The sequence below is a fragment of the Trypanosoma melophagium genome, assembly GCF_022059095.1.
Source record: "Trypanosoma melophagium isolate St. Kilda chromosome Unknown ctg24segment1, whole genome shotgun sequence".
NCBI lineage: Eukaryota > Euglenozoa > Kinetoplastea > Trypanosomatida > Trypanosomatidae > Trypanosoma > Trypanosoma melophagium.
In genome coordinates, this window is record NW_027125155.1 from 376,014 (window position 1) to 392,163 (window position 16,150).

The 16,150-nt window shown below is 40.6% G+C and overlaps 5 protein-coding genes across 5 annotated transcripts; all 5 read right to left on the reverse strand.

Moving 5' to 3' along the window:
• Positions 1-257: 257 nt before the first annotated feature.
• LSM04_002466 (DNA helicase Pif1-like) lies at positions 258-2,765 on the reverse strand (the record flags this gene model as incomplete). The annotated part of the gene is made up of 1 exon (XM_067330040.1): positions 258-2,765. One exon carries the CDS (start codon positions 2,763-2,765, stop codon positions 258-260), a length of 2,508 nt encoding a protein of 835 aa, XP_067191128.1.
• Positions 2,766-3,192: 427 nt separating this feature from the next.
• On the reverse strand, positions 3,193-3,939 carry LSM04_009416 (uncharacterized protein; the record flags this gene model as incomplete). Its single annotated transcript, XM_067330041.1, has 1 exon — positions 3,193-3,939. The coding sequence occupies one exon, from the start codon at positions 3,937-3,939 to the stop codon at positions 3,193-3,195; it is 747 nt and encodes a 248-aa protein (XP_067191325.1).
• Positions 3,940-4,552: 613 nt separating this feature from the next.
• LSM04_002741 (uncharacterized protein) lies at positions 4,553-9,088 on the reverse strand (the record flags this gene model as incomplete). Its single annotated transcript, XM_067330042.1, has 1 exon — positions 4,553-9,088. The coding sequence occupies one exon, from the start codon at positions 9,086-9,088 to the stop codon at positions 4,553-4,555; it is 4,536 nt and encodes a 1,511-aa protein (XP_067191131.1).
• Positions 9,089-9,240: 152 nt separating this feature from the next.
• LSM04_005423 (Kinesin motor domain) lies at positions 9,241-13,012 on the reverse strand (the record flags this gene model as incomplete). The annotated part of the gene is made up of 2 exons (XM_067330043.1): positions 9,241-10,658; positions 10,708-13,012. 2 exons carry the CDS (start codon positions 13,010-13,012, stop codon positions 9,241-9,243), a joined length of 3,723 nt encoding a protein of 1,240 aa, XP_067191217.1.
• Positions 13,013-14,232: 1,220 nt separating this feature from the next.
• LSM04_000800 (Thymidine kinase) lies at positions 14,233-15,093 on the reverse strand (the record flags this gene model as incomplete). The annotated part of the gene is made up of 1 exon (XM_067330044.1): positions 14,233-15,093. The coding sequence occupies one exon, from the start codon at positions 15,091-15,093 to the stop codon at positions 14,233-14,235; it is 861 nt and encodes a 286-aa protein (XP_067191097.1).
• Positions 15,094-16,150: the final 1,057 nt, after the last annotated feature.

The following is a 16,150-nucleotide window of genomic DNA, read 5'->3' on the forward strand; positions in this document are numbered from 1 at the left end:
TGTTTTCGTATTGAAAAAAGAGAAGAAAAAAAGTAGAGAATATATATACAGAGAGAGAGCGAGAGAAAGGAGTAATCCCTAATAAGGTCAAATCAGAATATAAATACAACAAAACAAGAAAGGAAAGCATAAAGAACGATTCTCTTTCCTTCTGTGATACTCACATTAACTGTATACACACTCACACTTCAATTAGAGAGAAAAAAAAATTCATCCCACAACATTTACTCGCATCATTGTATTTCCTTCTCTCTTCTCTATTCATTTTCATCATCATCCAAAAGCAGCAAACGTTGAGAGGAAGTTTGTGTATGTGTTTGCCACACTGAAAACTCCTCTGCGGCATCACTTTCCTGTGTGAGATGTGGAATAGCACTACCAGCCGCAGCGAGTAGTTTTAGTGCATCTTGTTTAACGGTAACCGCAGCTCCTAATGGCATTGGTGTGTCTAACTGAGAATCAAAGAGTCCCTCACGCCTCCAGTGAATATCCGTACTGTTATTATTATCATTGATATTATTATTATTATTATTATTATTATTATCACTCTTACTACGATGTGTGGGAGAACTGGGAGAACGTGTACGCTTCTCACCACGTCCCAGTTCCACTAATTGACTATCCCAATTACTATCCGTCTTTTCGTTTTCACACCTCCACCTTTGTGGGAATAACGTTTCATACAATGTTAACACTTTGGTATCCGCATGGAATACACTACTTGGATCAAAACGAGTGAGTGAAATATCTTCTTCTTGTCGTACACGTGTTAATGCCAGATACATCTCCGCACACGACAAACCACTATTACTGTTATTACTACTATTATGACTATTGAGATCTAAGTGTATGAGTGGTAGTGTTAATCCCCGCACATCCCACACCGTTAATGCCCATGCAAGTCGCAGAGGAATTTGTGTACGAGTGGCCCGAATACTTCCATCGGCACTAAACACATTCACACAAACACGCGGCACCACAACTTCTTCACCGCCGCTGTGCGCAAAACACACAACCGGCAGTACACTTCCATTCTTCTCTGCTGTAAAGGCGACGACAGTGCCACAATCGCCTAATAACAACCGCGGGGATTGTGGAAGGGCGGCGAGGAGTACAACTTGGGCCCCAATGCAGAGTTCAATGAAGGGTAATAGGACCACCTCCGCGTCTACATTCTCACCCGGTGTAGAGGCATAATCTTCTGATTTATATCGTTGAATCCAATTATCTTTTTCTTCTCCTCCTAATTCGAATTCCTTCTGTTTTTGTTGCATAAGAAGATTTAATCGTCGTTGATTATGGGCTTCGGCGATATGTACATCCGCCACAATACGTGTAGGCTCCACACCATACCGCATTGTGCGTGGTCTATTGAACCACGTAGAAATAACACGCTGCACACGGCGAGTGTACAAACCACGACGAATATCGGCGAGAACAGCCGCAAATATCATATCATCTACATAACGGTAATTTGCACAGAACTCAACAGCCACGAGATGTAATGCTTTCCAGACAGTAGTCTCAAAACACCACATCCTTCTTTCATGATGACGGTTATCATCTTCTGTGTCCGTCGCTATAACGGTCTGTGTTGAATGTATAAGAAATGAGCTTTTAAAAAAATCACCCAATAGAATTAGACGAATACCACCAAATGGTTTATCCGGTATATTCCGCACCCGTCGTGCGATGGTATCAATAAGCGTAAACACATCCCCTGAGAGCATCTCCACATCATTAATAATGAGTGTCTTACACTTTCTCCATACACGTAGTATATCTGGTTGACTCTTTACATGATGAAGTGCCTTTTCTATTGTACACGCTCCTCTTTCAATCCCCGCTAATGCGTGAATGGTACAACCATTAAGATCATGCGCAGAAATAGCCGTACTAGCTGAAATAACGGTTTCTCCATTACGAGAAAGTATTGAATCAATTATATAACGTAGCCAAGTAGTTTTACCTGTTCCCACTGCACCTGTTACAAATACACTTTGTCCACTACGTACTAAATGTGTCGCACGCATTTGTTCTTGTGTCCATGTAATTCTAGATATTCCTTCTCTTGTTTCTATTAAAGAAACTGTTTCTGTTTTCGCTGTTGCTACTACGGTAGCAGAAGAAGAAGGTTTGTCTCCTGTTATTAATGTTGTTAGATCCTCTCTCGCTACTGTTGATAAGGATGTCTTGAGATGAGACGCCACTTCTTCCTTTTCCTCTTCATTATCTGTCTTCTCAGCACTATCTTCATTATAATCCCAATCCTCTCCCTCATCATTTAAACTGAGATCTCGCAAACTACCATCAACATTACCTCCTCCGCCCTTTCTTGACGTTATTTCCATTGTTTTTACCGTGCTGCGTGTGTTCCGACCCTTCTTACACGCCACATTCTTCTCCATATCTTTCCAGTGATTTCTGTCCTGCAGTACCGCCGCCATCACACGCAGGGCGTCAATGTCAGTTGTCGTCTCAATAAACACCGTACACAATCGCCGTTCATGCGGCACTACGACAGTCAATTTTCCCTCCACGGCGTACGCCGACAGCACCCGCTGCAGTGAATTCAGTTGAAAGAAAGTTCCCTCATGTCTTTTATGTCGACTGGAACGCACGACGAGACACGGCCCGAGTCCTGTTTGGCGTGAGAGAAAACACTCCGTGCCGCCCCAACCCCCAATGCGTTCACCGTCCTCTGCTGCGACTATAATACGACCCCGCACTGCAGAGACGGTTAATTTAGGTTTACTGCTAGACATGCTCCTTCTTTTTGTGTTTCCTGTGTAGATGCGGAGTGGGGGTTTTAGTATATATATGGATATCTATGTATGTTTTTTTTTTTAAATATCGATGTGGTCCTTTAGGTTCTTTTTTTTCTTTTTATGTTCTTGTTTATTATTAGTACTCGTTATTATCTCTATGGTGGAAAGGGAGTTCGTGTAATACACACCCTCTAATAGCAAAAAGGCCTGCAAACGAAAAAAAGGAAACAAGAAATGAAAAAGATGCATATACTTTCCATATAATTATTTCATATATATATATATTACAAAAAGAAGAAAAATAAAAACAATAAAAAATAAATAAATGCTAGAAAGAGTCGTGCCATCATTTATAGCAGCAGAAATGAACACACACAGACACAGACCAACAACAACTCCTCACCTCTTCAATTGGGAGATGACGCTACATCTCTTTCTTCGTGATTTTATCACTCTCGTTCTCTCTATTCTCATTCATACGCACTGAAGGAGCGGGCTCCTCTGAGACTCGCTGCACACGAAATCCAATGTTTTTTCGCACCATCTCCCGTGATGCCGCTTCAATGGCCGCCACACGTAATCGTATTTTATCTTCTTCACTCATTTCACTATTAATACTCTGCGGGTTAATGGACAAGATGCGGCGTAATTCCGTTTCGAGAATATCATGATGACATTGCAGAGCTAATGCGGTGTATCGCAGTTCTGTTGCCGTACTGTGGGCCGCACGGTCTGTTTCATCCATTCGCCGCAGTAATGCCTCATAAAGTGTGATTTGACTTAAACGTAGTTCGGATATACGCAACTGTGCAGCCGCGAGTTCTTTGCGAAGGGCATCTATTTCTCTTCCATTGATTGTTGTTGTAGTATTATCGTTCAATGAGGAGCGATAAGATGATTGCTGTGATGGATACTTTTGCGGTGCAGATGTGTGTGTTTGTGTCCGTGGACTTGCACCTGCAGCTGCATTATTATTACTACTATTACTATTAATACTAGTAGTAATAGTACTAGTATTATTATTATTATTATTATTATTATTATTATTATTATTATTATTATTATTAGTAGTAGTAGTAGTAGTAGTAATAGTACTTGTTGCTAAGCCAGCAATGGGGAGATTTCCTTCAGAGGCGTAGGCCCGAAGTAGCAGACGACAGCGTAGAGTCATCTACCTTTACGAGCCTATAAAGTAAAATCGATTCAAATTGAAAATTGAAAGAAATAACAAAAAAGGAAGAATAACAGGAGAGTTTTATATTATTTTTTTAGTCCCAAAGTGTTTTTAGACATAGTAATTATTGATAATATCGATTATAATAACTGATCCCAAGAATAATTTCAGTCCCTGTACTTTTTCTCTTTTCATTCCTTTTTTTTTGACTCTCTAAAGTTTTCTAACCTATTATCTATATTACTGTTGCATATAAATAAATAAAAATTCATGTAGAATATATATACATATATATATATCTATATCTATTAGTATCTAATATATTGTATCTACGTATTCTCATTCCTCACTCTATCTATGAAATAAGAAAAATATAACAAAACCAAACAAGACAGTGTATCCTTCTGTACTGTATAAAAAAGAGAATCCCGTCATAACGCTAAGAGTCTAGTTCCTTTTATTTCTTTCTGATTTTCCTCTGTGGATCTACTAACGTCAGCGTTACACTGTCAATATCCTTCACGTGCATATATATATATATATATATATATATATATATATATATATATAAAGTAATAAGAAAATTATTACTTCATCACTCTCCTTATGTTTACTCCAACCCACAATGCGCAGAAGCGATCACCGCCCGTTCCCCATCCAGTACCAGAATACCATGCGTGCTATTATTATTATTATTATTATTATTATTACTATTATTATCGTTAGGGATATTATTATCGTCATAATGCATACGACTATTAACAATATCCCTAATCTTCCTTCGCTCAATATATTGCTGCAGACTCTCCTGTGTCTCCGCAATCTCCGCCGTTAATGCGGCCACAGAGTCTAACAACAACAATCGCTGCGTCTCTAATGTGCCGGTATTAAAACGAGATTCCCGCTGCAGCAGTGCAGTGATCGTGTTCACACTCCGTGTTAATCCCCGCAGTCCACGTCGCAGTAATTCACATTTACGCCCCGCAAGTCCCGCATCTCGCAGTGCACGTAATCGTGGCAACTCCGCTCGTAATGACTGAAGTTCATCCGATCGCAATTGCAGTTCCGTTGCGGCCATTTCACACAATTCCGTTTGTCCAGCCGTTTGTCGCATTTGTGCTGCTGCTGCTGCTGCTGCGGTTGCTGCTTTTTGTTCCTGCGATAATGCCGTGTTTAGTGCGTCCACGTCAATGTGTAGCGTTTGCAGTAATTCACGTAATGCCTTATTCTCTGTTTGTTGTTTAGAGAGTGTGATGTTGAGATTGTTGAGTTTGTCACTATACGTATCTCGTTCTTCTTTGGCGATGGAAAGTAATTTCTCCAGCTGTTTGACACGATTGATCGCCTCCGCATCATGTTGTACGATATTCGCATGAAGTGTATGCCATGTCTTAAAGCACATGATGACTTCCTCCACAATACCTTCAGCAACAACAGCCGTATTCATATTTGTATTTATATTCGTAGTATTAATAATAGTATTATCATCAGTATTAGTATTACTATGCTTTTCACCTAAAGCTGGTAAAGATACAGGTATTGGTACTTCTGCATAATTTACCCGTAAAACAGGTCCACGCAGTGATGCTTTACGTCTACGTGATGGTATTGATTTATCTCGTACTTCTTCTCGTAACATCTGCGGCATTTTATGTTCGTTACTACTACTAGTAGAAACACATGGATGTTGTTGTATCAGGCTCTGCAATTTCGTAAGAGTTCCATGTATTGTTTTTAACTCACATTCCTGTTCTGCCAGCTCCTTCTTTAGTGCAGGTTCTTCAACATTGTGTAGGAACTCTAATTCACGTTGCATATTTGCAATAATGGCAAGTAACTCCGCTGCTGCATTTATTTCCTTTTCTTTTCCCAACATTGCTTTTGTATCAAGAAAGAATTGCATATAAATAGCGAGATCTGCTGCCGTCTCCTCTGTTTGTACTATACCATCATATTTCTCTTGTTTATCCTTAACATGACAATTGAATATTAAAGATTCTTTGTCATCACTCGTCATGACAGAAACATCCTTCATAAGGGGTCGTATAAAAGGAATGAGAGATGTCGTTTTATCTGCAAAATGTTTCCTTATTCTTATTCCCCTTTCTTCTTCTTCTCCTTTATAATAATTATTATTTATTGTGGGATTTGGCACTGGAACTGTTGGTTCAAGAGAGCGTGGTCTCGTTGAGGGAGTGCGGCTTAATACTTCTGTTACGACAAGTGTATGAGCATCACCTTCTTCAGGCGAACCTTCAGCACGAACATTACTTATAGGATTATTCAAATCTACTGTATTTAATGGTACTTCTTCACATTTCTTTTCTTTTGGTTGAATAGATTCCATTGGTTCAATCTCTAACGTTACACCTAGTTTCTTATTTAAAGAAGACTCGGATGGTTTCTGCACTACACAATCAAGTCCATTTAATACATGTGCGGTGGACGGTGCCTGTACACACGGAGATGACGTCCTATCTCTTGAAGACATATGATTATCCACAAATTCTTCACTTTCTTCTTTTTCTTTTTCTTGTTGATTCTCTGGAGACTCTAATGATATACGTTGAAGCATTTCTCTCGTATTAGTACGTGCCCCCTGCAATAATTGTAATAAGGGTGTGTTATTTCGCCCTAATAGTGGAATACCACTCGATACGGTTATATGCATATCCACCGCACGGTGTAATACTTGTAATAATTGATCCACTGCAGATAATACATTTGGTGTATACAAATAAGATGTGGTCTCACTATCTCTATAAACATCACTCAACACCGCCGCATATGCTCTTAATGCGATAACGGCAGACTGTGTATCGCCATGAACTTCTCGAATTGTACTGAATCCATCTTTTGTCCGCTTACTACGTATAGCCTCACCTCTTCTTTTGTTTCTTTTACTGCTATTATTACCGTTCTCATTATTATTATCATCATTATTATTCTTATTACTATCATTCGTATCCTCTGAGTTTCTCAGACTTTGTGTCTTTGCAGCTTCCACAGCACGATTCAACACTACCGCCGCCTCTCGCACCTCTTCACTGTAAAACACTGTAAGAAGATCGGCATTAGCACTATTGTCATCACTTATACAAGCACGTAACGTCTGTAATGCATATTTCATAGCTTCACTGCATAATACATCTATTGTTGGATTATCAACTTCTCTCTCGTTATTTTCCTCACGCTGTTGTTGTCTGGTACTCGCAACACTTATAACACTTTCCATTAATTCTATCGTATCTCGAACTTCCTGCTGCAGTAATACCGCATGTAGTGGTGGGGTGTATACAATGGATGATAATTGATCCTGCAAAATACAACAAGTTAACGTTAATTCACGTTCTGTTAATCCACCATGTACGCGTTTATGCAGTAATCCCAGCATCTCAGTTCCCACAACTTTTACGGTTTGTACAAGTGTAGTACTGAGTAGATTACACGCTGCCGCCACTTCCGCCTTTGTGTGATCACACACCGTTACACTATCACTGAGTGTACCACTGGAATTTAACACAAGTACATCATTCTCTCTCGCCTCCACTGTATTACTAAAAGAATCCCGTACAACATCAATAGCGTGTACAACCTCATCACGTGTAAACCGTGAAAGAGCCCCAAGACTTCGGCCTTTCGCAATATCTCGTAATACCTTTAAGGCAAAAGGAACCATTTTCTCCTCTTTACAATTAATAATAGTCGTCTCCTCCTCCTCCCCATTCTTAGTACTACAGCTATTAGTACTACTAATGTTATTCGCATAAGGTAAGAAAATATCACGAGATACGCGAAGAATGTAAAATAACAAATCACTTGGAAATATCTTCTCTGGCGGTTCACCACCTTCAACTGCACGACCCCACTGTGGTTCAACAGATTCGAATACATCCATTGGATTTTGGTTCAGCAAAGATTCATTAAATATAGAAAGAGTATCAACCACAGTTCGAAGAGATTCAAAAATCTTTGCATCCAACACATCGGGTAAACAAACAGTAGTTAAAGAAGAGCAAATCTCTTCAAGCATATGAGGGAGAGACATCACATCATCTGCTTCTACTACACCACTCCTAGAATTAAACACACCCAATCCCTCTAGTTCTCGCTTCCGCAGCAGTGCTCTTTGAGTTAAGATTATTTCTTCCTGCTCCTGTAAATCTGTGGCTGCGAGATCAGTCATTGTGTTTACATTCACCAGTTCTCTTTCTTGTAGTATACGCTGGGCTGTGGCTAGTTCTTCCTGCGCCTGTAAATCTGTGGCTGCGAGATCAGTCATTGTGTTTACATTCACCAGTTCCCTTTCTTTTAATATACGCTGGGCTGTGGCTAGTTCTTCCTGCTCCTGTAAATCTGTGGCTGCGAGATCAGTCATTGTGTTTACATTCACCAGTTCTCTTTCTTTTAATATACGCTGGGCTGTGGCTAGTTCTTCCTGCGCCTGTAAATCTGTGGCTGCGAGATCAGTCATTGTGTTTACATTCACCAGTTCCCTTTCTTGTAGTATACGCTGGGCTGTGGCTAGTTCTTCCTGCGCCTGTAAATCTGTGGCTGCGAGATCAGTCATTGTGTTTACATTCACCAGTTCCCTTTCTTGTAGTATACGCTGGGCTGTGGCTAGTTCTTCCTGCGCCTGTAAATCTGTGGCTGCGAGATCAGTCATTGTGTTTACATTCACCAGTTCTCTTTCTTGTAGTATACGCTGGGCTGTGGCTAGTTCTTCCTGCTCCTGTAAATCTGTGGCTGCGAGATCAGTCATTGTGTTTACATTCACCAGTTCTCTTTCTTGTAGTATACGCTGGGCTGTGGCTAGTTCTTCCTGCTCCTGTAAATCTGTGGCTGCGAGATCAGTCATTGTGTTTACATTCACCAGTTCTCTTTCTTGTAGTATACGCTGGGCTGTGGCTAGTTCTTCCTGCGCCTGTAAATCTGTGGCTGCGAGATCAGTCATTGTGTTTACATTCACCAGTTCTCTTTCTTGTAGTATACGCTGGGCTGTGGCTAGTTCTTCCTGCGCCTGTAAATCTGTGGCTGCGAGATCAGTCATTGTGTTTACATTCACCAGTTCTCTTTCTTTTAATATACGCTGGGCTGTGGCTAGTTCTTCCTGCGCCTGTAAATCTGTGGCTGCGAGATCAGTCATTGTGTTTCTGGGCTGTGGCTAGTTCTTCCTGCTCCTGTAAATCTGTGGCTGCGAGATCAGTCATTGTGTTTACATTCACCAGTTCCCTTTCTTTTAATATACGCTGGGCTGTGGCTAGTTCTTCCTGCGCCTGTAAATCTGTGGCTGCGAGATCAGTCATTGTGTTTACATTCACCAGTTTCTCTTCTTTTAGTATACGCTGGGCTGTGGCTAGGTTCTTCCTGCGCCTGTAAATCTGTGGCTGCGAGATCAGTCATTGTGTTTACATTCACCAGTTCTCTTTCTTTTAATATACGCTGGGCTGTGGCTAGTTCTTCCTGCGCCTGTAAATCTGTGGCTGCGAGATCAGTCATTGTGTTTACATTCACCAGTTCTCTTTCTTGTAGTATACGCTGGGCTGTGGCTAGTTCTTCCTGCGCCTGTAAATCTGTGGCTGCGAGATCAGTCATTGTGTTTACATTCACCAGTTCTCTTTCTTGTAGTATACGCTGGGCTGTGGCTAGTTCTTCCTGCGCCTGTAAATCTGTGGCTGCGAGATCAGTCATTGTGTTTACATTCACCAGTTCTCTTTCTTGTAGTATACGCTGGGCTGTGGCTAGTTCTTCCTGCGCCTGTAAATCTGTGGCTGCGAGATCAGTCATTGTGTTTACATTCACCAGTTCTCTTTCTTGTAGTATACGCTGGGCTGTGGCTAGTTCTTCCTGCTCCTGTAAATCTGTGGCTGCGAGATCAGTCATTGTGTTTACATTCACCAGTTCTCTTTCTTGTAGTATACGCTGGGCTGTGGCTAGTTCTTCCTGCTCCTGTAAATCTGTGGCTGCGAGATCAGTCATTGTGTTTACATTCACCAGTTCTCTTTCTTGTAGTATACGCTGGGCTGTGGCTAGTTCTTCCTGCGCCTGTAAATCTGTGGCTGCGAGATCAGTCATTGTGTTTACATTCACCAGTTCTCTTTCTTTTAATATACGCTGGGCTGTGGCTAGTTCTTCCTGCGCCTGTAAATCTGTGGCTGCGAGATCAGTCATTGTGTTTACATTCACCAGTTCTCTTTCTTGTAGTATACGCTGGGCTGTGGCTAGTTCTTCCTGCTCCTGTAAATCTGTGGCTGCGAGATCAGTCATTGTGTTTACATTCACCAGTTCTCTTTCTTTTAATATACGCTGGGCTGTGGCTAGTTCTTCCTGCGCCTGTAAATCTGTGGCTGCGAGATCAGTCATTGTGTTTACATTCACCAGTTCCCTTTCTTGTAGTATACGCTGGGCTGTGGCTAGTTCTTCCTGCGCCTGTAAATCTGTGGCTGCGAGATCAGTCATTGTGTTTACATTCACCAGTTCTCTTTCTTGTAGTATACGCTGGGCTGTGGCTAGTTCTTCCTGCGCCTGTAAATCTGTGGCTGCGAGATCAGTCATTGTGTTTACATTCACCAGTTCTCTTTCTTGTAGTATACGCTGGGCTGTGGCTAGTTCTTCCTGCGCCTGTAAATCTGTGGCTGCGAGATCAGTCATTGTGTTTACATTCACCAGTTCCTTTCTTGTAGTATACGCTGGGCTGTGGCTAGTTCTTTGTAAATCTGTGGCTGCGAGATCAGTCATTGTGTTTACATTTTTCTTGTAGTATACGCTGGGCTGTGGCTAGTTCTTCCTGCTCCTGTAAATCTGTGGCTGCGAGATCAGTCATTGTGTTTACATTCACCAGTTCTCTTTCTTGTAGTATACGCTGGGCTGTGGCTAGTTCTTCCTGCTCCTGTAAATCTGTGGCTGCGAGATCAGTCATTGTGGATGTATTTACCAGTTTTCTTTCTAGCTGTAGTACACGCTGAACTGAGGCTGATTCTTCTTGATGTAATGGATTGGTGCCCATTCCTTTTGTTGTTGTGTTGATTTCAACTATGCGTATATCGTTTAGTTGATTTATGTCTTGATCTAATGTATCTAATCGGAGATCCATTTCCCCCGTATGTGTTTCGCCTCTATGTGGTGTTCTAGTAATAGATCGACGAAATTCCTCTTCTGTAGGCGCTGCAGGATCCGTATGATGATGCCATTCATTAGTTTTATTTTCTCTCTGTGGTTTTTCTATTCGTGGAATAAAAATTGTATGAATAGACTGCAGTGGATGCATGACTGTCATGGCGGCTGTTCCGCTCTCAGTTTTTCTAGAATCCTGAAGTGTCATACTGTTCCCTGCAGGCGTAACAGGAGCAATGGGTTTCCAATCGGATTGATTTGTAGATGTTATATTAAATTTCAGTTCTTCTATATCTAGTAGTAACGCATTTCGTTCCTGTTCGATGGTAGCACAAAGTTCAATAAGTTTCATTTCTCTCGCCTTGTGTTCTTCACACACTTCATCATGTTCCTCCCGTAGTAGAGTACACTGATGTTTATAGAACTCCACCTTATCAGATGTGTGTTGCAGCTCCTCCTCCTTTGTACGCAACTCCTTCTTGAGTTCCGTTACTTCATTCATAAGAGAATCGATAATAGACTGTAATTGTTGTTGATGTTGTTGTTCTGACTCCGAAACTTCATTCAACATCCCTCCACGTTGCTTTAACTCCCGTATACGATCTAACGCAGAGGCATGCGCCAATCCAAGTTCCTGTTGTATTAATGGTTTGTTCACACGTGGTCGATTACGCACTCGTTTCGCCCGCTGCGCAAACCGCAGTGTTGTTATCGTTTCATCTCTATTTAGTGCGGCTGTTGAGGCATGACATAAGAGCGTGGTGAGGGCATTTCCGCCAAGTGAGTCCTGCAGTACACGGGTGAGTTTGCAATCGCGAAATGGCACATATCCCGGTTTGGGATCTGTTAGTCGGTGAATAACATTTCCAAGCAGGGCAAGGGAGAGATTGATGCATTGGGCCTCGCGTAAACGATCACCTTCGGCCAATGTGCGAAAAACTTTTTCACTACCGGCAAGATCGACAAAGTTTAATCGACTTAATGTAATAGACCCATCAGATAACAAATCCCGTTGCTCTAGAAAGAGAGAGAGTATACAGTGACTACGACTAGATGTATCATTAGATTCCGTTGCCGCGGTGTGTCGTCGCTGCATCCCACTACGCACAAGTTCTAATAACTGCATTGCATTCATACACTCCACCTGTTCGAGGGATTCTACATATACAGCTTTACTAAGTGTATCCTCACGGATGCGATACTCCGTTGCCTGTGGACCAGTGCAAAAGAGATCAATGATATTTTCCATGTAAATTTCAAACATAGAGGCACTTACTCGCCATTTACGTTCGGTTGGATTAAAACGTGCCAAATCATTAAAGAGTGCTTCTGCAAAACGTGGAATAAGTCCGCGTGATTCATAATATGGACTCCGCGAGGTGAAACAATTAAGTTTACCACCTGCAGGTCCTAACATACTATGTGTTTTCCCACTACCTGTTTGACCATAAGCAAGAATAGTACTATTATATCCTTTTAGGACATAATCTAGAACAGGTACACCAATGTATTCGTATGTTTCTTGTTGCTCAGTAGAGTCTGCTAGAACAGCATCAAAGGTGAATGTTTTACGTGAATGTGGTCGAATGAGTGCTGTTGTAGTGTGTGATAGTACATCCATCATTCCATTCTTCTCCACATCACTATCCAGATGAGTCATCATCGTATTGGTAGTAGAAATAGTTGTTGTTGTGGTTGTAGGAGTAACAGGTGTTGTACTATTGTTATCATTGTAATCTTGATTATTCTTATTATTGGGGATATTGCTTGGCATACGAATACCTCCAATCAATGCTGGTGCATTTTCTATGATTTCAACAGAGTCTTCATCGTATTTTATCCACGATGTTTCCTCAACATCACTCTCTTCTCCTTGTTGTTGTTGTGGTTTCTGTACTTCTTCCTCGTTAAGAGGGCGAAACCGCAGCACAACACGTACCTGTGGCCTCCCCAACATATCTACAAGATTGAATTCAACGTTGGGAACTTTCTATTGTTTTATTTTTTCCCCCACTTATTATTTTGTTGTTTTTTTTTTCCTCTTATTATCCTACGTCACTCTCTATTTAGTGAAATGGAATCTGTGATACGCCAAACAATGAGAAAAAAAACAATAAGGATGAAAGAAAAGCGAAATCAAATAAAGGCACCAAAAAAAAAAAAGAAACAAACAACTCACCCATCATCTTTGTAGTACCTTCTTAAAAAAACGAAGAAGAGACACAAGGAAACGAAAGTATTACCACCTACTGCATATGCAGTCTTTTTTTTTCAAAAAAGTGAATGTTAAACAACAGTGTCTCTTCTTTTACCGATTTCACTACCACGCAAGTGATTTGGAAAAGAAGAATAAGGGAGAAGAAAAGGTTTTATCTCAGGAAATTAAAAAAAAAAGTTTGTGAAGAAGAAAACATCACACCCATATTTACATATATTACGGGGTAACGGTTAAAGGTATTTCGGTAAGTTTGAAACCTTTCGTTTTCTTTCCCCCTTTTTTTCTTTCAACAGTTCTTTCTTTCTTTCCTTCGAATGTGAGCGTATCTTACTGTACTCCTCCCCACCAGCAAAAATACGTATATATATATATATATATATATAATAAATAATAAAATAAATGATAACCCATAATGCCTCTATGAATTAGTAAATAATGAGGAACTGGAAAGGAGAGAAACAGAACCAAGAAAAAAAACGACCAGCATAGAAAATGTGACTTACTTTTTAGAGTAATCGCGAAAACAACAACAACAATAACAAACAGTGAACACCTCCACTTCAACTGCTTTGCTATCTTTTTGTTTCTTTATTTATTTATTTGCAAAGTCTTTTTTTTCTTTTATCATTTGCTTCATTTCTTACCATACCCTTTATTTTCTTTAGTTTTTGCTGCTGGAAACGTTTTCATTTCAGTTTGCATCTATAAAGGCGTGGTTTTTCACATCTCTATTCCTCCGAAACACTGTAATTATTCCAAATTAAGAGAAAAAAAAAAAGAAAAAAAAAGAAGTAAAAAAAAAAAATGGTTCTTATTACACACACAAAAAAATTATAAATATTCCACACGTGAAAGAAGTGAAGAATATATATTTCTAGTGGGAAAGAGAAAGAGAGATAAAAAAAGAAAATAAAATAGGGAATCTGGGGGGTAAGGTGAATTCGCATAGTTATTATTATTTACCGAAACTCCACTCGCGCTCGCACTCCAGCACGGTGTTCAGTTTCTATAGAGGAATCATCTGCGGCGTCGGATGGACGTTTGCGGCCGATAACCACCGGTGATGGGGACTCCATCGCGGCCGCGGTGTTTAACTCTGGTGTCGAGGGATCTTCCGTTGTGGCGTCTCTCTGTGTCTCTGTTTGTTTTTCATTTTGTGCTTGTTGTACTTTACGACACTCCTCCTCTCCCTTACTACAGTTGTGTGATTCCTCCTTCTTCTTCTGTTTCGCTTCTCCTTCTCCTTCTCCTGTGTGGTGCTGTTCCTTCTCCTTGGCAATATAACACATTCGGCACGTGGCGATGTACATATCGGCGCCGCCAATCAATTCCCGCGCCTCGGAACTCACCGTGCGGTGTGTGAAGGAGGCGGCCCGTGCGTGGCAGGCCATGCAGACCGCGCTGAGTTTCTTCACCGACTCCGCGAGCGGAATCAGCCGACAGATCCCATCAAACGGCTGGCGGCGGTAGTCCCCGTCCAGCGCAGACACAATGACCGTCTTGCCGGCATCCGCCGCCCGGTTGCAGAAGTCCACGACATCCGGGAAGAACTGTCCCTCATCCACCGCCACCACATCATACGACCGCCACGCATCCTCGACCTCCGCCAGTGTGGCCACGGCGGCAGTGGCGCCAAGTAGGAGACGATCATGCGAGGACACACTCTCACGGTTGTACCGCACATCACGGGAGTGTTTGATGATGTAGCAGGAGCGGCGGGCAAACAACTCCCGACGCACACGACGCATCAGTTCAGTGGTTTTGCCAGCAAACATGGGGCCAATGATGAGTTCAATGTGACCATGGGCGGTAATGGACATGTTTAAGGGTACGGCAATGGGATATAGTAATAATAATAATAATAATAATAATAATAATAATGGGTCGGTCGGAATAGATAGTGTATGTATATGTGTGTATGCGTGGGTAATAAAGTGGATTTATGGCAATAGTAGTGAATGAAGAAGAATGAGAGCGCCTTTGGGAGTTTCTTTTATTTTTTCTTTCCTTTTATTTATTGTTGTTATTGCTCAATAAATTCCTGAAACAGGTTTATATATATATATATATATATATATATATATATATATATATTTTACTTCCTTTTGGTGTGATTGAAATAATGTGTGTGCGTGTGGGAGAGATAAGAGTGAAACAAAAATACAATATATATATATATATATATATATAGCTAAAATGACAAAGATACAAAGAGAGATTCCATGAGTCAAAGAATAAAAAAAAGCATGTTTTTATTCTCGTTGGGTTTTCTCTTTTCTTTTTTTTTTACGCAGCGTAAAAATAGATACGGTTTAGCACAAGAGGGAAATTTGTAGGTACATAAATTCTTACGCTCTTACTTACTGCCGGGGCAAAAATAAGTACAAGGCAGAAGGAAGAGATTATCTATAATACAGGCGCAAATGTAAAAAAAAAAATGAAAAAAATTAAGAATAAATTGACTGTACAAGTACGCATACACTCACAAGATTTAACATACACGTGACATGGAAAATAAAACGAAAAAAAGAAAAACACAAACAAATAAAGGAAAATACAGAAAAACCTACAAAAATAAATATCTTATACAAAATGATCTAGGTCAAAGAAAAAAGAAACAAAAGTCCACCCGAACTGTACTCTACCTTTTTATTTTTCTTGATGTTTTTGCACATCCAGGTTTTCTTGTGTTGAGGATAATAATAGTAATAATAAAGCAGATAGATTAGTCCATTTTTATGTAATGGAAAATATAGATACAAAAGGAGAGAGAGAGACAGAGAAAAAAAAAGACACTTTCCTTTTCTGCTCTTCCTCTAGTTTTTTTCTTTTTCTCTAAATAAATAATATATATATATATAGAACTTTTGTATTTCG